The sequence below is a fragment of the Danio rerio genome, chromosome 14 (genome assembly GCF_052040795.2).
Source record: "Danio rerio strain M-AB ecotype USA chromosome 14, GRCz13ab, whole genome shotgun sequence".
NCBI classification, from domain to species: Eukaryota; Metazoa; Chordata; class Actinopteri; order Cypriniformes; family Danionidae; genus Danio; species Danio rerio.
The window spans coordinates 32682838-32707981 of record NC_141034.1 but is presented as its reverse complement, the minus strand read 5'-3'; the positions used below and the strand labels follow the sequence as shown (position 1 = coordinate 32707981).

Here is a 25144-nt window from a genome sequence, read left to right as displayed (position 1 = left end):
ATAGACATTTCATGTAGTGCTGAACAGTAACGGGTAATTTATTTGTTTCGGTTGTCTTCATTTTACTGGTTTCATTTCGTGATGATTCTATGGTGTGCTTTATCTGCCTCATTCCCGCTGAAGTGGGCGGGTTGTGTGACGTTTGATTCGGGGTCGTTCTGTGGGCGGTGTTTGCGTGACGCGCTGTGAGCTACTAGCCCGACAGTGGAAACGCGACATGATTTCGGCCTCATTTCTCAACCTCCTGGGCTATTGGCCCGGCCCGGCCCGGCCCGATTAAAGCCCTGGCTCGATAGTGGAAATGCGGCTAATAAGGACTGCCCGATGGCCCAGGGCCAATGTGCGAGACCCTCAGGACAATAGACAAGATCGTTACAGGCCCGATCAGACTAATGCTCCCTTGTCACTTAAGTTTTTTTGTTTGTCTGTAACTATTTGTCAATTGCGTGCAAATACAGTGTTAGAATCAATAACAGTTTGTGCTTTTAAGCCTCTAAATACCATCTTCTCTGTAAAGTCATAATCCCCATCGCAAGAAGGTTGCTGGTTCAAGCCTCAGCTGGGTCAGTTGGCATTTCTGTGTGGCATTTCATTTAGTGAGTTTCACTGGTTTTACAGTGCAGTCATCAGTGGTAGCATGGGTTTCCTCCAGGTGCTCCGGTTTCCCCCACAGTCCAAAGACATGCGGTTTAAGTGAATTGAATAAACTAAATAGGCCATAGTTTATGTGTGTGAATGATTGTGTATGGTTGTTTCCCAGTACTGGGTTGCAGCGGGAATGGCATCACTACATAAAACATATGCTGGATAAGTTGGCGGTTCATTCCACTGTGGCAACCCTGATTAATAAAGGGACTAAGCCGAAAAGAAAATGAATGAATGAATAAATATGTCTCCTTTGTTTATTTATGTAGTATATTACACAACAAGTCATATAAATGTAATTATAAAGTATGCTACAATATAAAATACTAGCTAGCCTAATGTAATATAATACAATACAATTAACATGAAGAGTGATTGCCTTTTACTTGCAGGAATACTAAACGATATCCAGAATATTTCTTTTCAAGGTGACTGGGGTGTTAATATGGTAATTCAGGTAATTCATTAAGTCTGATTAGCTCACTATTCGCGGCCCCCTGACAACGGCCTCACAAACACACACACAGATGAAGAGAATTGAAAGAATGTTATATTACCTCAGGGGGTCCCGTTAGACCGGTCATCTGCGTGTCCCTGTTTGAGCAAACTTAAAAGGTAAAGATGCTGATGCTCTTCAGCTTTAACTTCACACTTTTTCCCCAGGAGTGAGGGCTTTTTCTGCAGGCCTCGTGCCGCTTCACACACCTCCGAGCCCTGACTCCACATCCTTTCAAAATCCACACTTTCATCACATTTCCAACACTTCGGAGAGATACTTCCTGCTTTCTTTCGTCCACAAGGACCCGCCGGTTTGTTAAAGTTGTCGTCTGTAAGTTTTGCTTGTTTGTCACCACCTTTGTGTTAAAACCTGAAATTGAATTTATACTGAAATACTAGGATTACAAACACTCGGCGCGGCACCTCACCTCAGGAAATGTTAGGAGGAACAGGTGTGGCTGTTGGTGAATAGGATGTATATTCGAACATGTAAGTAAAATGTCTGCCGCTTCTGTTCTGACCCACCGAGAGAACAACAAAACGTTGCCAGTGGTGATTACATTTACATAACTGCTTTGATAATATAGGCTACCGTCAAATCATTCAAATTATTATCATTGTTAAAGTTTGTTCTCAATATTTATATTTTAACATCATTGCAGCAGCAGCATTGTGACTTTGTATTACCCAACAAATGTGTAATGTTGCCCTAATGTTAGTTGGTAAATTTTTAAAAGAATCCAAATTAAGACCCCTGACATTAACACGGTAATTAAAAATTAAATGTAATTGATATTTACTATTCATAATCTTTAATGTTTTTAATAATGTGCTCAAACTAATATTTGACAACAAAGCTATAATCAGGATTATGCATTTGTTTCTAATATAAGAACAAAGTTACTTTATAATAACTTTTTATTTATGCATTACCAGCTAAATTACATTTTGCTTTCATGTGCATTTGTCCCTCTGTGTTCAGTTGTTCTGTCATAGGTTAGTGTTTTTTTATGTATTGTATTTTATATGTATTACTATTGTATTGTATTTCTATATTTTGTTGTAATTTTGTTGTAGTTTTGTTGTTTTATAAAATGCAGAAAGCACATAAATAAACATTTAAAAAATAATCATTTAATAATTAATTTAATTAATTATCATTTAATAATTAATTTCAATAACTTTATTTAATGCTATTTTTAGGTTTTATTTTTAACTATTAATTTATTTATTTGGCAATAGCTTATACACCTTATAGTTTCTTTTAGATTATTTTTGCAACCATAAAACAGCATAACCAGAACTTTGCTGGATGGTTATTTTAAATAACATACAAATAACCTATCCAGGGCAACCATAAAAAAGGAATCAGAGCTTTGCAGAAACAAAAATGTTTCTAATTGTCATCCTATTTAAATTTCACATAAACAAATGAAAAAGTTTAATTATTCCAGCTGCTATGAGAGGAGGTTATAAATGATCCTATGTATAACCTTACTAATTTACACAGACATTACATATGCATAGAATAGTGGCAAGCAAGCACATATTTCCCACCAAAACCGACCAGACCCCTCAAATGATTATTATTACAAGCTTATCATAGAGTATCATGCATAAAGGTAAACAAATTTGAACACTTTTGACTCCCTTTTAACCAAAACAAGGAACAGGCTGCATCTTTAAGTTGAATAAACAATTGAGCGAGACAAGCTAAGAAATGATAGTAATGCTAAACCCAATAACACTCCTGACCTGTACTTTTTAATCTGATCGTAATAAAGCCCATTACAGTTATCTGATATGTTCCTAATACCTCTTAGCAAGATGACATGCATAAGGAGTCATATCATTACAGGGGAACTTTTGTTTTTCCGCTGATGCCATCAAGAGCAATGGGCCAGGCAGCAGGAAGGTATATAAGCAGCACAATTCAGGCCCAATCCTGGCCACTCTTCACAGACTCTGCTCACTCAGGAAAAGGTAAGTGGGAAAACAGACGGGTCTGGGCTGCTTTTTTAAATGATAATGAGATTACAAAGGAAGCAGGAAACTAATGTTAGGTGTTTTTATTGTTTAAATGATGATGGTCGTTTTACATTTATATGTAGAGCACTTTTCACAATACACATTTACAGTCTGCTGTGTTAATGGTTATAAAAACAATTGTAATAATGATAACAAGTACAAACTTTCTTCGAATATTTGGTGCAGTTTATTTACAAGAGTACAAGGGTTTTTGTTTAAAAAAAGAACATGATATTTTCATTTTATAAAAGAGAATTCAAAAATTTACTTGACTGTTTAATTCTAATGCTGTTTTAATAAAGTTAATAATATTTAATTGTTATTTTGATTATACATTTTATATAAAACTTAATATTTTATATATGTATATATTCATTTTATAAAATATCAAAAACATAATAATAATAATAGGAATAATATTGTATTTAAATAATTTATTCTAACTGGAATTATTGATGTTACAAAGCATATCAAATCTTGAATTGCAGGGTGTGCATGTCCTCAGTCTGTGTCCACCATGGTCCTGTTGCTGCAGGCGTCAGTATTAATCCTGCTGCTGGCGTCTCTGCCTGGATCGCAGTCTTCTCCATCCCAGCATCTGTGTGGTTCAAGCCTGGTGGATGCGCTTTACCTAGTGTGTGGGCCTAGAGGTTTCTTCTACACCAACAGAGGCAGGAGAGACCTGGAGACCTTGCTGGGTGAGCAACGTCTCCAACTTATACGTGCACAGTAGGACACTTTAACCATGAAACCGACGATGTGAAGATTTTATAGTAATTTTTTAAAAATAAATAAATAAATAAATTATATATATATATATATATATATATATATATATATATATATATATATATATATATATATATATATATATATATATATATATAAAGCAGTGGCTCAAACTGGATTCCTAGAGGGCCGCAGCTCTGCAGTTTACCTCCAACTCACACCTGCGTAATAGTCCCTAGTAGTCTTGAACACCTTGATTAGCTGCATCAGCTGTATTTGATTAGGGCTGGAGCAAAACAGAGTGTAGAGTTGCGGCCCTCCAGGAATCCAGTTTGAGATGGAAGGAGAGCATTCAAAATACACAAAGTCATAGGTCTCCAACTGGATTCCTGGAGGGCCGAAGCTCTACAGTTTTTCTCCAACCCTCATCAAACACAGCTGATCCAACTAATCAAGGTGTTCAAGACTACTAGAGACTATTAAGCAGGTGTGAGATGGAGCTGGTTGGAGCTGAACTATGCAGAGCTGCAGCCCTCCCGGACTTGACGTTGAGGCCATTGCACCAAGTGTTTCTTTTAAAGCACTTCCAGTTTTTCTCTAAAAGTTTTATTTTACAAAACATTTAAGCGGTATTCTGCACTGCACTGAGCTGTAAATTCTCCTCTCCTCTAAGCAGCTCATACACCAAACTTTAGTTGTGTGTATCTGGATTCTGTAGGTTATTACAAAAAGAGATATATTCTTCTTATAATAATAATAATAAAGTCCCACCATTTTTTTCTGAATTGTGAAGTAAAACACACAACCCCTCTGTAAAAACAATTGACTCTTATACTCGAGCAAAGAAGCCAGGATTTTAGACTTCTGAACAGGATTTTGAAGATTTTAGATATATAAATGTATGCAAATTAGCACATATTTGATTAAATAATGTCTCATTTGCATATTTAATGATAATATATTAGATCTATGATACAAAAATATTTACTTAAGAGTTAGTTTACCCAAAAAAACTGTTATTAATGTTCAAGTTAAAGTTCAGAAAGGACTATTAAAATAATATTAAAAAGCCAAGCTTAACGCATACGTTTTTGGAGTGATTTGAAAATAGATAGTGATGGAGTCATTCTAATCTCAAGGGAAAAGTGTTCCATAACCAAGGACCCACCCCAGAGAAAGCTCTGTCCCCTTCAACATTTCAGTCTGGACTGAGGAACTAAAAGAAGATTTTGATCACTTGATTTAAGAGATCGTACGGGAGTGTGAAAATGCAGCAGCTCTGAGGGATAGGTTGGGGCTAGATTATGAAGGGATTTACATACCAGTTAAAGCACTTTAAAAGCCAATGGAGACCCCTTAGAAGAGGGGTAATGTGGTCAAGTCTCCTACTATTACAAATGAATCCAGCATTAGCATTTTGGACCAACTGAAAGAGAGAAATTTGTGTTTTTTGGAAAAAGATTTTTAATTACACATGTCGTTTCAAGCTCTGAAGACCCCTGTTCATCTTCAGAGCACAAATGTTTTTTTTTGGATGCACACTCTTATCCTCTTTAGACAACAAACTCCAGAAAAGGAACCAAAAACATTATCAACATTACACAGGACTGCAGTGGTTCTACTGTAATCATACGAATTCAATGAAAATAGTTGTGCAAAAAAATAATAATAAATAACTATGTCTTTGTCAAGGTGGGCATTTACTATTTGCTTTGCCAGACGAGCAAACAAACTTGTTTTGCATTTTTTTTGGTGCACAAAATTGTTCATGGTCACAGTTGAACCACTGAAAACACATGGAATGCTTTTGGTTCCTTTGAATGTCTCTGGAGCATTGCGGTCTACAGAGGGCCGGAAAGCTCAAAAATATCTTTATTTGTGTTCCGAATAACAAAGGTCTCAGGGAATTGAAATGACATGAGGGTGAGTAATTGACAACGATTTACATTACTGGGTGAACTGACCTTTCAATGTAATCAATCAACTGGTGATAAATGATTATTAATTGTTTGCCCATTTTCACCTTAATGGTCTCGTCTTAACTAACTCCTTCCTCTTCTCCTCCCAGCTTTGCTCTCAAATTTAGCAGGTTATGAGGCAGCAGATGCGGATCCGCTGAAAGAGAAGGTGATGAAGATGAAGAGGGGGATTGTGGAGCAATGCTGCCACAGGCCCTGCACCATCTACCACCTGGAGGACTACTGCAGCTGAACAGCCAGCGCAATGCATGTTCAGCTTAGCAATAAATGACCATTACACGCAAGAAAAGTCATTGTTTGCTTGACATTTCAAATGGAAGCTTGTAGTAAAGATCCACCGAAAGCAACAATAAATAAATTGACTGAAATACATGGTGCTTTTCCTTGGCTTGTAGCACCATCTGCTGGAACATTTGATCTTTAACAGATGAGAAATCGTGATCAATGAATAAAATATCAGTGTTATGATGAGATTGGAATAAGGGAGAAAATCAATTATTTTATTTAAAAACAAGTCAAATGATACTTTCATACAAAGACAAAATGAATGGTGCAACATACTGTTAATTGGAAAACTAAAACAAATATGTAACTAACAGTGGGCTAACTTTTGAAATTAAGGAAAGTTAAGACAAAAGCTGAACAAAACCAGTAAACAGAAAATACTAAGTGATGCCAAGCCCTTATATTTACATTTTCACCAATAAAGTCAAATCCAAACCAACATCTAAAAAGAACAGGTTGTCCCATAATAGACATTAACAACACTATTAAATTCATGTGCACACCCAAAAAAAAACAGAACATACATAAATAATATCCACAATTTGACATATAGTAGAGCCACAGTTAAGACGTTTGAGTGTCAGACAATCACCTGTCAGTGTCCATGTTGACCAGTCACCCAGAAGCCTGGGTTATTCCACAAAACAAGTCCACCAATGGCTGCTCAATGCGGATATCGGTTGCCTTTAAAAAGAAGAGTTAAATAAGAAACAAAATCAAAGATAATGAGACAACATATTGTTCATAGTTTGCATAAAATGCATCTTTTCTTCTCATCTGCTCTCAGATACTGTAGCAGTGGTTTCGTAAACATTTCACATTGTCCAAAATGATATATCCCCAGTAGGCATGGAACAGTATGATAACCTTGGATAAAATACCATAGTTTCACAGTTCACGTTCTTATTTAATGTCTGGGTAAAGAAACGGTCTTTATTAGTTTCAAAAACACAGATTATTTTACAACACATAAAATACATAAATACATATATGGTATAACAGAATATGTTAACCTTGACTTTTGCCTATACCCCAGCCATATTAATCACTTCAAAACTTTATCTATGGTCTAACTTTATCAAAAAAAACAATTTAGTAATTTGAGAGGTTGAATGTTTTTTTTTTTGTCTTATTTAATAACTTGTATATAATAAGCAGCAGGATTTTATGTAAATCCCTAAAAAAAAAAAAAAAAAAAAAAAAAAAAAAACTGCACATCTCATCTTCATTCACTGAAATAACCGGAAAAATGTGAAAGTAGTGGAAGACTGCTGCCATCTACTGGAAAATAATTAGCCTCAGTCTAGAGATGGATGTAGATTATAAATATTTTTCCTTTTTTTCCAAAATTCATCTATTCACATTTTAAATGTAGAATTATACATCAAGAACAATTTTAAAAGAACAAAAGATTTTTTCGGTATTGTTGTATCAGTCAAACCTGCAGGTTATGTTTAGGGTGTTATACGTGTATGTTTGTATTTGCTACTGTATTATTAGTTTAGAATTATTTTTATTCTGATAATACAGACCATGTAATGTCAATGTCTGTATGTAAGATCATTAAAAACTACTGGCATAAAAAAGCAATATTAAATCATGTCAGGCCTAGTCTACTGTGTGCTGTTCTCCTGGCCTCTATCGTTAACTCACCTTGTGTAAGAGCAGAGCTGGGCTTTTGATTCTCTTTAAGCTCGTGTTTGAAAGCCTTGCTGGGGTCGAACCTCCGTGTTGTCTCGCTGGACTTGAGTCGATCCAGCTCTTGCTTCTGTTTCCCAACTTGTGACCTTAGTTTAGACACTTCCTACAGAACATGTGGACAAGGTCAGCTGTGCACCTGCAAACGTTGACAGCTTACTTATGATTAATTAATCCCTTACTTGTTTGAGCTCCAAGTTCTCCTCTTTGAGTTTGACCATGTGTTTGATCTTCTGCCGCTGGTTTTGATGGCCCATCAGATTGGCGTAGGCATCGGCTAACTTGTTCAGCTCGGCCTGTGTGGCTCCCTTCTCATTCAACAAAGCGCTTCTCTCTGCTGCAAAACGGTCCAGCTGTTCCTGAGGACCAGAACAAGCAGACAAACAAGATTATAGACCATTTCAATATGCTTATGTCATTGGCTCATGAACATTTCCTGCTTCTTATCATGCTATTTTATAACCGTAACCAGCAGCAATTCAATCATATCTTCACGTTAAAACAGCTGTCATAACATTATCAATTTATGGACCGTTTTGGATTATCATAAGCTATCAGAATGAAAAATGTAAAAAAGGGAAATACAATAGAACCATTGTTATGGTTTACAGTACTCAAAATGGTCTATAGTAGCATATTTACTATTCAACTCTTATCCATTTAGAAGAAATCTCTACAATTTTGTATATGTATACAAAAAATAAATCAATAAATCTGCTCATCCTTTACAATGCCTGTAAATTGAGGCCGGTGTTTCTATGTATTAATTATTATTTTAAAAAGTGCTGTTAGGTATTTAATAGATGAGCCTTAATTTTTTTTATACAAATGATGATTTGTACATGATGATTCTGTGTACAAAAAATTAGTTTATAAATCCAAATAACAATTGGACAACAATAAAAATAGATGTTAATATGTTTTGAAATGTAAAGGTTTTTTACTTAAGACCCTGTCCAAAAGTAATCAAAAACTCACTCAGCTGGACTGCTGTCATTGTGTAAATGCTCATATGTACATTGGCTAAGAGAGCTTAACATGCTGCAGTTTAAGGAAACGCATGCGATTACAAAAAAATAAAAAAAAATAAAAAATTCCAGCCAAGTAAGAGGAAAATCTTCATCTGTTTGACAGCACGTGCTTTAAATTCACACAACACAAACACATTTTTAAAAATGTGGTGTATTCTCTCACAATGTAAACAGTTTAAGAAAGCCACTAAATTCTCACAACACTTTCAAACAGCATGGAATGTTAAAGGAAAGAGGATCCTAAAATGTGACAGATCCATCAATTTAGGTTATGGTTATTTAGGCTAATAAAATACAAAAGACAAGGAAATCAGGATGTTAAACATACTAAATATGTTTACAAAATACAATATATAATATGCATACAAAATATGCATACAAAATAAATAAAACTCACCTTTCAAGGATCACTTACAACTTCACGGAGCACGTTTTTGGGTCCACTTGTTTTGATGTTTTTGAAAGTATTGTGAGAAAATACAGATAATTTTCGTAAATTGTTTTGTTGTGAGAAAATGTAGCATGTTTTTTCAATTTGTTTACGTTGTGGGAAAATGCAGTGTTTTTTTTTTAAAATGCGTTTACGTTGTAAAGATTTACAGCACGTGTGCGGTAAAATAAATGAAGAGCTTTTCTTAATTTGCAGGTATTTTTTTTAACTGCCTGTGTCTTAAATTGTAGCACGTTAAGCTCTCTCTGCCACCATGCATATGCCCAAATGCATTAAATCAAAGTTGCAGCAAACCAGAAGAATGACACTAAAATATATTGCTCAACCCCTGATGGCTGACAGCAGTATAGTAAGTAAATAAAACAAACAAGAAAAAGCATATTACATTTAAAATAAAAATAATAAGTTTTGGAAGTGGAATTTGTCTGCATACACACACGCACACATACTGGGTTTGAAAAAAAAAAAATGTAATAAAACTCAGATGCAAATCAAGTGCGTTTCCATTCAATTGTCAAAGTAGCCGACTATAGTATTGGAAATCTAGTAACCAACAGTAATGTTCACCAAGTCCTAGTTACTTCCATCTATCATAATTCACAATCCTTTCACACAAGTCTGAAACCACCTAAAGAAGCATAAAAACCTTTTTGGAAATTAATTTTTTGGATCTTAAAATTAAAAATTTGGCATTTCCACCACTGGTTTCTCATGTGATACTCAAAATGTGGATCAACACAGAGAATGAGAGTGATGGGAACTACTAAAAACTACTGTCTGTGGTTTGATCAGAAAAGACTTCATCCGCTCTGCCAAAACAGAAACAAAAATTATTCATATTTGTGTTTTACACAACCTCAAATTTTAGTACTGTTTTTTTTGTACAACAGAAAAAAGGCTGAAACCACACAAGTAAAATATGTTAGTTAGCTCTTTGTCCCTCCCCAAAAATTCTGTTTTAGATTACCTGAAATGGTTTAACTTTAGCATAGAGCTCCTCATACAAGTTTCTCCAGTGTTCAGTCTCAGAATCACTGGTGCTGGGTGTAAATGAATAAAAAGACGAATTAAACACAACAACAAAAGACAATCTGATACACACACAAAGTATGCTGCATGACAGACTCTATGATAGGAACCACACAACCGTTGAGTGCATTCATACTCTCTCACCTCTGCAGTCGAGCCTCAGCCAGTTGCCTGTGGAGGTCTTGTCTTTCCTCCTCAATCTGTGTGCATAGCTGTTGTTTCTCCTGCTGCCACTCCACAGTGTGATGTTTAGCTGCATCTCTTTCCTCCTGCATCAGCCTGCGCAGCTTGGACACTTCATCTTCCAACTCCTCCACATGGCTTCTCACCCTGCTGGCTTCTGCAGAACGGCCCTCCACCGACTGTCTCCTCTTCTGCTCTTTCTCCAGCTGGGTCTGAGCACGCTCTTTCTCTCCTCTCTCCTGCTCTACATCCATCTGCAAGCATCTCAGCTCCTCGCTATGAGTCTCTGCTGCTCGCTTCAATTCTTCCTCTCTCTGAGCAAGCTTAGTCTGAACTTCTAAAAGCATCCTGAAACACACCAGTACCACCAACAGTGTGTTACACAATAGCTGTCATTCACTTTAACAGACAGTTAAGGGATAGTTCACACAAAAATAATTTCCACACACTCAAGTGGTTCTAAACTTTGATAGAAAAAATAGTCTATCATAGTTAGAAAAAATATATACAATGGAAGTCAATGAGTGTTTTTTGTCCCCCGACAACCTTCAGTATGTCTACCTTCAAATAGGATTGGAACAAGTTGAAGATGACAGAATTTTTATTTTTTTATTTTTGGTTGAACCATCCCTTTAAAGTCAGTGTATATTCTGAAGTACTACGAGCTGAAATATGAGCTGATGTTTACAGGCGTAATACTGACCTAGCTTGTTCCTCTTGCTTTTGATCCTGAATTTCTTGCTGGCTTAAGAGCTTCTGCTGGTCCTGCTGTAGCTGTTGCTTTAGTTGGTTGATCTCTTCCACCAGCTGATGGACTTGGGCCTCTGCATGGTCTTTCTGATTACCCAGAGCTTGCCTTGTCCTTTAGTAATTAAATTAAAATGTGACAGACAATAAAAGGCAGACTTATGAGGTTTAAGATAATGATACACTATATTTAATATAAGGTATATGTAATACATCTAAAATGTGCTATTAATCATGCGTTACCTCGTGGCTGTCATGTTTAAATTGATTGACAGGCCTAAAATAAACCAAAATTACACGATTTCTAAAATTAATACCATTATCATCTGTGTAAGCTAAAAAAACTGATCTCATGTACATGCATATCACATTCACACATGTTCAATCTATTGACCTTATTCTGTAATGAGGAAGTGCACTTATTTTTGCCATCGTTTTAGATGTTCATTTACTTGTAGGGCTGGGCAATAAAACCAATATTGATATTTATTGACCGAACACCACTGTTAATAACAATGAAAAAAAGCGTTTGGTATGAAGGTTATGGTTTTATTCAAATGTGGCTGCTAAGCGGGCGCCCTAGAAGGAATGCCAATAAGCTTAGGCTGCAAGTTTGTCGACAACGCGCACATGGTAGCGACGTGCACATGACGCGCGCTTTTTCCAGGTACACCTAGTAGAAAAACATCCGAACTTTTCTGAATACCGAATGATTCGTGCTACTAGAAAGAACCAATCTGCATCACTTTGAATGGAATATACACATTTCAGTAATTATGTTTTTTTACTTTTCTCCATAAACTTGTATTTGAGCTGCAGCAATGGTCTGTTTGTCATCCTCTGAGAAAACGGTTGATGGGCACCTAGTTACAAGAGACGCCAGGAGAGCACGAGAGCTAAGCCCATTGGAAATGTTCAAGGAATCCACGCACTCGCACTTGTTATTTCGTGTCAGAATAACAACACTTGCAAAAATGAGTGCCATGGCTAGCAGCAGTGAGGAGATTGTAAATATAAAAAGAATGCAAGTATGTTGCCAAAGTGGCTTTTTGGTTTCTTTTCTCGTGCATCCCAGCCACTAGCTTCCCATCTGAAAGATTTTTGGATAATGTAGCCATTCAACAATTTGTAAAATTGCAATATGCATTTGATTGATGGCTGATTTCTTTACTTGAAAGCTCAGATTTGATTATCATAATTTGTTGTATACAGAGTTGGAGGTTTACTGTATCCTTTTTGTTCACACCTTACAGATGTTGATCTACTTTTACCATTGCACACACTTTATAGCATTTTATTTAAATTTAAGAATGTCTTCAACACTTATGTTTACTTCATTATGAGGAGATGAGATACTGTTTAAATAGTTGTTTTTGACTATTAAAACTATGTCTACTATTAATAATGTTGGTAAATTAAAATAAAGTGGTTAAATAACAAAAAATCCTAATATTCCTAAATGTATTGTTAAAAAAATATTCGATAATTATCAATACTGAATGATATAAAACATAATATTGTGATATAGTTTTGCAATATCGCCCAGCCCTTTACAAACAAGATTGTTCATGACTAAATACATAAGTATAAAACTATATTAAGAAATTATCAGTTAGAAACATCAAGCTGGATACCTAGGTTAAAAAAAAAAAAAAAAAAAAAAAAAAAAAAAAAATCAATGGAGGTGAATGAGACTGGAAGTCTCTAGCCAAAAAGTTTCCAATGGCTGCAACCACTCATACATTAAGTATAAGATCAAAAAGAATATGTGCTTAAATGTAGCATTCTTTATTTTTGGTGGATCTGTGTTAACAGGAGTAGACCCTTTTCACATTTCCGGGTATCTCAGTAGCAGAAATCGTCATAGGTGGGTAAATTTTTAGCGCAATAAATGGGAGAATACAACAACAAATAATTATTTACAATCCTATTTGCTGAAATACAAGAAGAAAAAAAGAAAAAAAAGTGAGACTGATGACGCCTGCCAGAGGAGAGAATAACATCAAATTTACTCTCAGCCCCATAGATGTTGCATTACAAACATCTCGCATGAACAGTAATTATTTTTTTTGTAATTTGACGCAAAGATGATATAATACATTCATAAATGCATATAAATGTTTATACACTTAAAAAAAAAAGGATCTAAATATTAAAAACAAGGATTTAAGATTATGATGACCGTTAAACACGTCATAACAGTCTTGTGAAAATATCCACTGTGGTAAATGTTGTCATTTCTGTTTGAAAATGGTAAAAACAAATTACTTTTTTTTTGTATGTGTCTGTTGTGCAAATCCACCTAAATATTTTATAAAAATCAGTATCAGCATAAAATGTGCATGATGTAAACATCATCGGAATGCTACACTTGTACACTTACTGCTGACTTTTTGAAACCATACGCACTACATACAAAGTCTACAAAGATTTGAAAGTATCCTCGTTTTTACAACAAAGTTATGTGGGTTAAACTTGTGGTACGAAACAGGTGCACAGGAGGAATCCTATAGGCCAGCATATATTGAGAGTTGTCATACTGCATGTGCAATGAAACATTTGTGGATACATACCAGACAACTGACGTACAGTATACATTGAAAGGTTGTACATTTAACTGTTTGCATATGCTTTGTATGGAAGCATTCTTTGGGCTTTGTTTAAACAAATAGGTGTTTTAAGTAATACCTCTCAAAGTCAGTTGTTACATCTCCCAGCTTTGCGAGACAACTGGTGTGATCCTCTTCTAACTTTTTGATCGCCCTCACGTGAGCTTCTTCTAAAGCTTGCATTTCAGCACAAGTCCTGCCATAAGAAATAACAAAAACTGCTTACTATTTTACCAAACAAAATGTGATCCATCTCAGCTTAACTACAAGTCATCATTGGTGCTCACTTTTGCAACTCCGCACAGGATTTCTTCAGCTCTTGTTCCAGTGTCTGGTTGTTCAGTGTGAGCTGCTGGATGGCCTCTTCACTGCACTGCTCCTGCTTCTCCAGCTCCACCAGCTCCTCAAGCGCGTCCTCTAACTCCTCGCCAAGCTGTCTCCTCTCCGCCTCGGTGTCATCTCTCAGGCGCTCAAGCAAGCTAGCCAGGGAGCCGCTGTGAGTCTACAGCAACACACATTAGAGGAGCTTAAGAGACATTAGCCTAATCCACAAAGTCGATCAGGGAGACTTTGACTTCCTGATTCAGACACGATGCAGTACAACCTGCTTAAAGTCTATTAAGATGCACTCTTCACTTAATTGTCCCACTCAAACTGGTATAAATCACATTACACTTATATTCACTATTGATTTTTTCCTCTAAAAGTAGCACAACAAATCACAATGACATTCTAGCAAAACTGTTTTCCCATTTGAGTCCAAAGACACAGACACTTAGTCAAGCTAATGAAATAGGTTCCAGTTTCTAAAAGTCAGCCACAGAAAAGGTCAGAAACAACAACAACAAATACATAAAAACTAATCTCAAATGGCTTGTGTATGAATATCATTAGAATTAGTAGGAGTGTATGTATTTATATATAGGACAAAGTTTGACTGATAATACTGTAATTGTTTTAACCATGTCAAAGCTAAAAGTTGCAAATTTTTTGCAAAATATACCCTCTTGAGCAATGAAGTATATTAGCAGGCCTGTAGCCAGGGGGGTTCGGGTGGTTCGAAACACACACCACACACTGACAAAGATCTAGAATTTGCCCCATACATGAGCTCATTTGTCTTATTTTGACTGCTATGCCATCTAAAATAGTAAAAATAATCCATTGAAAAAAGCTTTAGGACCAAGCAGAATCCTCTGTTGGCTGTCGCTTCATTGTGACTTCACCTAATCAGTTTTGGCCAATGCTAAAAAATATTTCTCATGAACATCCAGCTGTGCAAGAAAACATACAATCTGATGTAAGTGAAGTAATCTTTCGCTACTGTATTGTTTTTAAATAGAGAAAATATTTTACAAGAAACCTTTAATTCTAACCTAACCTATTCTTGAAAGCACCAAAAGCTGGCCATAATAAAATGAATTTGAATACTAATTTGGCTATTGTTGTCATTCATCAATTTTCAAATGTACTTTTTTTAACCAAGAGAGGCTAGAAAATCACTAAGCTCTACTTCAGTGGTTCTTAAACTTTTTTCATCAAGTACCACCTCAGAAAAAAATAGTCTTTCCAAGTACCACCAAAATGAGCAGTATTGAAATATACAGTAGCGTAGTAGGCCCAGTAAAGCAGCTGCAACTCTGCACAGTTAAAAAACATGGCAGATTGCCCCAGAAATATAGGCTATATGTCATATTTGGTATTTGATATACATAATTTTTGATAAATTTTGAAAAGTGTGTAGCATATACATGACATATTTAATTCCTCCGCATACCACTAGAAGGAAGCCTGCGTACCAGTAGTGGTACACGTACCACAATTTGAGAACCACTGCTCTATTTTATTATTTTTAGTAGTAATATGTTAAGTATTATTTTTTTATCATTAAAGTTGCCAATTTATGACCTTAGAAAGTTGAAAGCCAGTTTGTTGTTTGCCTAATAAAAACAAATAGGCCACAGTTTTTAAATTTAAAACTTTAGATTTTTTTTTCTAAAGATATATGATGTAAAAAAAATATATATAAAAATAATAATTTATGCCATATTTATTTATTGTAAATCTATAGGAAATATTTTTGGTACATCAAAAAGTGTGGTTATGATGACATCTAACAGGCTGATTCAGCAAAAAATTGTGTTTAAAATGCATTTAAACCTCATAGTTTAAAAAAAAGGAGAATAACTGAGCAAAAAGAACCACCCTTTCACCAGGCTGGTTACGGGCCTGATTAGATGCCGTTAGGATGGCCAATTATGTAGGTTATGAAAAAAATTAATAAATAAATAAATCATTTTTTTAAATTATACATTTATTTTATTTATTTGCTGTTCTCCACTATTTCAGCATCACAAGCTTTGTTCATGACAAACTCAAAGGTATTAATTACTAAAATATATATATATATATATATATATATATATATATATATATAATTTTGGTTCTCTTTAGACTAGTTAAACACTTAGTAAAACTAATCTATTCTTTCAACTGTTAAACATAAAACTAAATATTGTGAAGAATGTTGGCCATGAGTCATCGGTTTACAACTCGTCAGAATCCAAAATATGGATATATATGGATTATACATTGATTCCGCAGCACCCCAAAGAGGAATAAGGTCTGTTTAAATGTATCTTGTCACTTTAACATGTATATTGTGAAATTAGCTAGTGAGTATGTTTGTAACAAGACAACAAACACATGTAAACAGCTCCTAACATGAACTTCTTTGACATCAACACAGTTTATTCAAATATTTTTGACAAATAAACTATAATTATTTTTGCCTGTGTGTATTTCAGAGTACATCATGTGCTGCGTGTGCATGATCAGGCACTGAAACTGGTGGCAGAGTGTCAAACCAAAGCTCATTAATATTCACGACTGGTCCTAATATAGTCAAAACTGTGCTTTTCATTCTTGGGGAAATTCTTCTAGTCATAAACATGCATATAAATACATTTCCGGAGAATTTTTACTTACATAAGCCACATACCTAATATGTAAATATCAAAGAACAATTTCATTTATTGAATCAATGCACTCTATGGCTACTTTAAAGCAAAATTCCAGTAATAAACATTATATTTCAGTATCTTCAATAAAGCGGCTTTTCAGGTCAGGTTAATTAACAGGCAGCCGGCAGCTAGCTCTCTGCAACTCTCACATGGTCGCCCACTGAAGCTAAGCAGCTGAAGCTAAGCAGGGCTGCGCCCGGTCAGTACCTGGATGGGAGACCACTTGGGAAAGCTAGGTTGCTGCCGGAAGTGGTGTTAGTGAGGCCAGCAGGGGGTGCCCAACCTGCGGTCTGTGTGGGTCCTAATGCCCCAGTATAGTGACGGAGACTCTATACTGCTCAGTGAGTGCCGTCTTTCGGATGAGACGTTAAACTGAGGTCCCGACTCTCTGTGGTCGTTAAAAATCCCAGGATGTCCTTCGAAAAAGAGTAGGGGTTTAACCCCGGCATCCTGGCCAAATCTGCCCACTGGCCTCTGTCCATCATGGCCTCCTAACCCTCCCCATATCATGATTGGCATATCATCACTCTGTCTCCTCTCCACCAATCAGCTGGTGTGTGGTGTGCGGTCTGGCGCAAAATGGCTGCCGTCGCGTCATCCAGGTGGATGCTGCACACTGGTGGTGGATGAGGAGATTCCCCCCCATTGTGTAAAGCGCTTTGAGTGCCCAGAAAAGCGCTATATAAATGTAACGAATTATTATTATTATTATTATTTTTAACAGCTAATGTTCATGTTTCAGTGAACAATCCCTTTAGTACAAGTGTAAACTTCACCTAAATATCTGTTCTCTTGATTACCTTTTCCTCCTCCAGTTGTTTGGTTACTGCACAGTGCTCCTCCTTCAGCTTTTCGTATGCCTCCGTCTCAGTCTTTCTGCTCTCCTCCAACGAGCAGAGTTCTGCCTTGAGCTCCTCTACCTGTCGCAGACCCTCCTCTTGCATCTTTGCTGCATACAATCACATATAAACAAGCCCGTCAAATCAAATAAAATACACAATATCTACATAATCAAGGTTTCTGCAGGTCTCACCAAATTAAATTTAAGACTAAGAACTGAAGGCCACTGTGAAGGAAATTTAAGACCTGTATCACAATGTTGCTTCCATTTGTAGTTATACTAGTTATACAGTTGCAATACTGGCAGATTAATTTTGAACTAGTGGAAAAAAAGTTACACCACAACACATTTTAAAGTATGCTTTGGTAGCTTTTAAATCAGTTTAAGAGGTACCATTAGTGGTACAAAGGAGGACCTAGAGTAGAACTCAATCATTAAATGAGACTTTTTAGACTTTAAATAAAGATTTTTACTTTTTTTTTTTTTTTTTTATAAATTTACCTCTTTCATCCTCCAGCAGCGAGCACCGTTCCCCCATGAGTGCCACACGCTGATCCAGCTCTTCCTCAGTCCTTCTCAAGACTTCCTTTACACGGGCCAGCTCCTGCTCCTGCTGCCTTACCAAGCTCCAGGATTCCTCAAGATCCCGATCCCCCTGCTTCATCCGTTCCTCCAACTCTTTTAGCGAGCTCTGAGATTCCTGCAGGTCCTGCGCATGCTGCTCTATCTCTTTCTCCTTCTCTTCTAGGGCGTTCTGGGAGTCCCGCAGCTCCTGCTTAGACCTCTGCACCTCATCTTCCTTTACTTTCAGTGCCTCCTGACACTCCTGCAGCTCAGCGGTACATTTCTCCAACTTCTGCTCCACTTCACTGCACAGAGCCGAATAAAGACGGATGAAGATGTGCACACTGATACCATGAAAACAACAATAATAAAATGCACGCAGCTCTAACCTGAGGTTTTCCTGAGCATCAGACACCCGGCGCTCCATGGTGGATTTGTCCTGGAGCTTAATCCTCAAATCCTTTGACATTGGAGAGTGAGACAGACAGCTTATCTCAAACCAAGCAGCACTTCAAAGACTGATGATTCAACTTAAGGGTGAATAAATGTCAACTGGCTTAGGAGAGTCAAATTCTGTTGACCAAAACCAATACCTGAATCTCTTCATTCGCTGAGTCCAAGTAACTCTGCAGAGCTTTGATCTCCTCCCTCAGTTCCTGGATTATGTCTTCATTTGCAGAAGTAAAAAAAAGGAGTAACAAAGCAATGTAATATTATAAAAACCAATATAAGATGCAGAATATAAATATATAAACAATATAACATTATAAAACAAACACAGATCCTAGCATGCAAACTTACTATGCAATTTGTCCATTTCATTTTCAAGCAGCTCATTTTGGGCTCTTGTTTCCTGATGTAGGTCCTCTGAAATTTTTTTTAGTAATAAGAAAAATTGTCAGATTGCAACATTAATTATACATGCTTTAAAGTAATCATTTATTAGTAATCATTGAAAACAATAAATAAATGGTTTTAAAACCAGTTGACTGGAAAATCAGAAATCAAATGTCACTGTATTGCTCCAACATTACTGTGATTTTTTTTTACATTTAAACAAACAGAAATGACAATATAAAAATCTAATATTCAGTTATTTTTATCTTTTGGCCAAAGTGGCTGTATATTTTAAAACTTAACATTTAAAATAAAATAATAATAATATATTTTCAGTTTATTAATTCAAATTAGTATGCTCATAACTTAAGCCAATAGGGTATGTGCAGAAGGACTTTTAATTTGTCAGTAACTTGGGTCAAACACTTCCGATGAACTGTATGTGGTTAAAAAAACTGTACGTTTAAGGTGCGTTTTCTTTAAAAATCAACAATCTTCACTGCCTAAATGATATATAACTCTGCTAAGGGTCTCAGAATGTACAAGAAGCACTGCATTAAAGGACACTTTCCTGCACCATGTCTTTTAAATATTCAAATTAATTTTACTCCAGTATTTTCAAATGGCGCTTCTGTGCTAGCCTGCTGATCCTGACGGGCACGTACGTGTAAACAGCTTTTCATCTCAGTTTACGCTTCTACAACTAAATCAATGCCAAAGTCTATTTAACTGATTATATTTTAGATACATCACAGCATCGATGCTGCAAAAGGAACTGAATAAAATAAAGTCACATTAACTGATCACCAGAAGTTTATCGATATTGGAAGAAACACTAGCTGTGCATTTACCCTATTTGCTGCTCAAGTAACATTTCTTAGTGCTATTGATGTAACATTCATGATCAAAACTTGTTCAAAACAACAAAGACACAGCTCAATGAAAAATATCTTGTACTACTTTAAATCTTGAAAAGCTATTTATTTTTAATGATTAAAATCATTAAACAAATATTTAACCCAAATTTGACAAGGATGTCACCATTTACTTGTTCCAAACCTGTTGTTTTTTAGGTTAAACACCAAAAAATTTATTTTGAAGAAAGTTGGAAACCTGTAATCATCAACTTCCATAGTTGGAAAAACAAATACTATGAAAGTCAATGGTTACAGTTTTTTTTCAGCTCTTTTGCAAACATCTTGTTTCTTGTTTAACAGAAGAAAAAACTGAAAGGTTTTGGATATACTTTTGGGAGAGTAAATGAGGCGTAAACTTTCATTTTTTTGGTGTGAACTACCCTTTTAATTTCATGAGTATTCCAAAAATAATACATTTGAACATTGGTGTTCAAAATAAGTAACTTCATTTCCTGCTTCCTTTTGCTCAGCATGACAAGCCTTTGAAAAAAAGTTAGAAAAAATTTGTACACTGGCTTTTTTTTTTCCTTTTGTGTTTGAGGCAAAAATCTGTTGACTAGTTTTGGATATCAGACATAACTGATATTTTAAGCTATTTGACAAAAAGACAGTCAAATGTTCCTGGTTCATCTGACAAAAATAACATTTTTGCTACTGACAGCCAACAACTTCAAACAATAAATAAAATAAATACATCTGACAGGGTCTTCAGAGAACACTTCTGAGAGACTCACTGAATCAGTTTTTTGGAGAAGCCTGAAAAATGTCAGACAAAAAATAAATCTGGATGTTGTGAAAAGCTCTTATTTTTGCTAAATTTCTGTGTGCATTAATAACTACATAGATTGAGTATAAGGGGACCAAATTTACAGTCTGAGAGAGCAAAAAAATGTATTTTCAACATTACATTTAAATCTCAAATGAAAATGCATTGTGATCAGATCATATAATATTATCATTTGTTTTTGAAGTTGCTGTTAGCAATTGTCAGATATATTATAAATAGTGGTTTAATTACATATATACAATATCATACAAGCAGCTCCTCAAAGAGACTCACCAAGGTCTTTATTCCGGTCTTGCAGAACTCGGAACGTTGTTTTTGCAGTCTCCAGATCAGTTTCCAAGACCTTTACCTTTCCTTCTGAGCTTATCTGTAGGAAGCTCAGCTCCTGTTTAACAAAGACCAACATTACACTGAGAACCATAAAACACACACACGCACTTCTTCAACATGTCTAAAGTGACTGAGATTACTCGCCTTGTCTTTGGCATCCAGTTTATTTTTAGCTTCAATGAGCTCCATGGAAAGAGCGTTGATCTTTTTCTTGGTGATATCTGCAGAGACCTGTGAAAATCCAAGACATTCCTCTTTACCTGAAGGGGTCTACAAAACAAAACAGATCCCAAAGCACACAGGTACAGAAAGACTAGTCACCTTGGTCTTCAGGAATTCATTAGCTTTCTTTAACTCTGCTAGCTGCCTCTCGAGAGATATTACATTCGCTGCGAGGCCAGTCTTCTCTCTGACTGCCACAAGCAATTTAGACTCCAGTTTCTTCAGTTCTTCCTCCAGGGCCAGCAGCCTGCGGTCCTGCTCTCCTCTCTGCTGCACCAAGGAACGGATCTATACTCCAAGCATTAGCAATGATGGTTGAAATTAGGGAAAGAAAAGGGGCAAATAAACTGATCAGGCCTCAAAGCAATAAATGGTCATCCAAGAAATATTTAAAATGTTTTGTGCAAACAGATGTACCTCTTTCTCTAGTAGTCTCTGATGTTTCATTTCAAGAGTGAAACTACTCTTGTCTTTTTTGGAGCTTAATGCATCAGCCTAAAATGGAGAAAAAACAATATGAGCACATTTTTAAAACAGTGTGGTCAACATATAAAAAGAAAAAATGTGAAAGAAATGACATCTGTTCTTCGACATTTAGAATTCTGAAAATAAAAAGACTAAAATTAAACTTTTTATTCAGTTTATTCATAGTTTTTCCTAAGAATTCAAATAACAATAATAGTTCACCATACATGACTTTAAATCCTGTTTTAGACTATATCAAAGGCTTACCCTCAGTTGGTATCTAATACACAGTAAATAACTGGTGAGAGGAAATATTGACTACTTAGAGTAACTTTTCTTTTCTTTAATCTTTTATTATAAACTTGTTACATTCTTTTATTTTTTAACTTTAACTTTTTAAAATTTGTTTATATTTCATCTCCCAGAGGATGTTTGTTTATAACTTTATATACAACTAAGGGGATATTCATTCATTCATTCATTTTCTTTTCAGCTTAGTCCCTTTATTAATCTGGGGTTGCCACAGCGGCATGAACCGCCAACTCACCCAGCGTACGTTTTACGCAGCGGATGCCCTTCCAGCTCCAAAAAAAAAAATCACTGGGAAACATTCATATACACCCATTCACACACATACCCTAAAAACAATTTAGAATTCACCTATACTACATCTCCCTTAACTTGTGGAGGAAACTGGAGCACTCGGAGGAAACCAACGAGAACACGCAGAGAACATGCAAACTCCACACAGAATTGCCAACTTATCCAGCTGAGGCTCAAACCAGCAACCTTCTTACTGTGAGGAGATTGTGCTACCCACTGCACCACCGTGACACCCATTTTGAGGGGATAGTGGGAATACAAGAAAACTAAGACTATGTAATTTTGCCTATATTGTATTGTATACTACCATGTATGGTCTTGTTAAAAACCAATAAAAAAAATAAAAGTAATAGTTCACCCAAACAAAGTATCAAAACATTTTGATCACATGTTGTATTTAGGATAATATAATTGTTTTAAATATCTGGTCTAAAGAAAAAAAACATGGTCTGAATTTCAGAATGGAATCAATCATATATTATTTTATTTACGATGTCCTTGGTTTAAAGAAGTAAATCTCCTTTACTACTACCTAATTGCAAATCAGACCTACAGCTCGGAACAATAAAATGCAAAAAGGTTTTATTAAGAAGTCTGCATTTTTGTATGCAAAAATGGTGTCAGTTTGCTGTGTTTAGTTAATAGTCATTAGTTGTGTGTGCATCTATTAAATGATTAACTGAAGTATCATCAGCCACTAGCAAACAGATGACATAAAAAGCTCTTACCAAACCATCAACAGACATGGTCCTGCGAACTGGAGACATGAGGACATCTTTTGAAGGAGATGGCAGGGGTACATCTGCTGATTAAAATCAATAAAAACAGTTTAAAATATTATCGCTTCATAAAACACAGTTTAAAATATTACATTTAGTAATATTACTACTATTTAAAGTAACATGTTTTTGTTTTTTACTTTTGGGAGCAGTTTTGAAGCGCTCTGCTTTATGAAATGATGCAGCTCCCTTCAGGTCTCCAGACTTCACGTCATATGTGCCAGGTGGAGGAGCACAACCTAAAGATGCGCATAAATATTAAATAGACATAATTAAACGTGTGTGAATAAGAATGTTTCCTAAGGATTCATCTTTCAGGATATGCATGTCACACAGTCAATAAGACATGACCAGCATATAACGTTGCTAAATGTTATTTTATATATATTTACAGATAACAAGAACAATACCAATGAGCCCATATAAAAACCGACAGAGCATATTGCAAATTTACATTTAACCTTACGTATTGTTAAATAAGTTGAGCTCAGTGTTGTTTGGATATTCGTCGCAGCTACAATGAAAAGCTATAAACTCTTTAAATACGTTTATTTTTCATGAGAACCACCCATAACGTTACAAATACATTAAAATATATGATTATAACGTTAAATGCGCTTGAAGTGCTTCATTCACTTCGTAACGTTAAATTTGAACTGAGGAGACGCTTGAAACTTACCGACATGTTCGTTAAATCTCTTCAACGGAGCTCTTGAGAAAGACATGACCGATAAGAGAGGTCGAAAGCCTAAAGATTGTGGGAAAAATAATTTAAAATGAGAATGTTTGTTTAAAACTAAGTGTTAAAACTTCAATACACTCCTCAAGCGTCAACCACTTGTTCACACCCCGCTGGAAATTTGAAATATAAACCCCGCCCAATAACAACGACGGAATCAATTTAGCCAATGAAATTAAGGTGTTTGTGACGAACAGACGTTTTAACCAATTGATTAAGACGCAATGCTTTACGTCATATCTAGTTACGCAGCGCCAGCGTTGTTGTTCTGAAATTCAAACAGACATGTCCAAGTAAAAATCTTTCTTATGTGAATGTATGTATTGTTAGAATAACCTTATAGATTTATTATTTTTTATTCTAAAATGTTGTGAGATGTTTGTATATATTTGCATCATCAAAATAATAAAACAATTTAAACCACACGTGTATGCATTATTAGCAGTTAAAGGTCCTGTGAAAATGTCACTGTTTAGCTGTAAGTATTTAACATTTGTCATTATGTAAGTCTTAAGCTTCTCTATAATAGTGTGCCCCAAAACTGAGAAAGTTTGGTTTTAGAAGATGCTTATTGGCTGAGACCGGCAAATTATACTTTGTTCTCTATCTTTTGTTGTTTCTAATGTAGACTAATACCTGCCTTTGTTGTATACCTTATACTTTTATATTCCCGTTGAGATAGGTAATTGTACAAATCATTGCCTATTTTTATTTATTTAGATTTGCATGCAAAGAAAAAAAATAAACCTTTGTAAAAGCATAATATGAAATAGAATAATTAAATGTTTCAAATGATTAATTTGGATGTGCATGTTTTTTTTTTTATTCTTTCTTAATTTAAAGTCTACATTTGTGGTAAATGACTTATTTTTTTCAAAGGATTAAATATGATTTTGAGCTCACTACACTTGAAATCTTAAGATTATGCAATTTTATTGAGTGGAAACATATATGTCCATATATATGCCAGAAGCATATATGTCCCCTACATGTATTGCACATAAATGCCCCATATATGTTAGAGATATACATATCCACATATATCAGAAACATACATGCCCCCTAATGTTTAACACATATGTCCTATGTATGCCAGAAACATGTCCCCTACATGTATATTTCCCA

The 25144-nt window shown here is 35.5% G+C and overlaps 3 protein-coding genes across 6 annotated transcripts in view; 1 reads left to right on the top strand and 2 right to left on the bottom strand.

Moving 5' to 3' along the window:
• The window catches only part of tenm2a (teneurin transmembrane protein 2a), a 1216147-nt gene extending 1214450 nt beyond the window's left edge, over positions 1-1697 (bottom strand). The window contains exon 1 of the mRNA XM_087281568.2: positions 1203-1697. The gene's annotated coding sequence lies outside the window, so the exon portion shown is untranslated. The remainder of the gene's footprint in view (positions 1-1202) is intronic.
• A 1391-nt stretch (positions 1698-3088) lies between these two features.
• Positions 3089-6616, top strand: insb (preproinsulin b). Its single transcript, NM_001039064.2, is given in 3 exon segments — positions 3089-3126; positions 3660-3869; positions 5969-6616. Coding segments are annotated over 2 exon segments (324 nt in total). The 5' UTR covers positions 3089-3126; positions 3660-3688; the 3' UTR covers positions 6112-6616.
• hmmr (hyaluronan-mediated motility receptor (RHAMM)) lies at positions 6344-24116 on the bottom strand. 4 transcript variants are annotated; one of them, NM_199580.4, is given in 20 exon segments: positions 6344-6848; positions 7818-7968; positions 8045-8221; positions 10312-10384; positions 10518-10904; positions 11260-11418; positions 13992-14108; positions 14200-14414; positions 17736-17884; positions 18278-18645; positions 18730-18800; positions 18934-19007; positions 19142-19207; positions 21155-21266; positions 21356-21442; positions 21533-21721; positions 21851-21928; positions 23230-23303; positions 23421-23519; positions 23960-24116. In NM_199580.4, coding segments are annotated over 20 exon segments (2712 nt in total). In that variant the 5' UTR covers positions 24006-24116; the 3' UTR covers positions 6344-6828.
• Positions 24117-25144: the final 1028 nt, after the last annotated feature.

Coding starts and splice junctions, on each gene's coding strand:
- hmmr (XM_087280124.1), bottom strand. CDS start 24,005: ATGTCTTTCTCAAGAGCTCCGTTGAAGAGATTTAACGAACATGTCG. Junction 18,801..18,933: donor CAGCGAATGAAGAGATTCAG/GTATTGGTTTTG, acceptor CCAATGTCAAAG/GATTTGAGGATTAAGCTCCA. Junction 8,222..10,311: donor CTAAAGTTAAACCATTTCAG/GTAATCTAAAAC, acceptor TCTGGTCCTCAG/GAACAGCTGGACCGTTTTGC.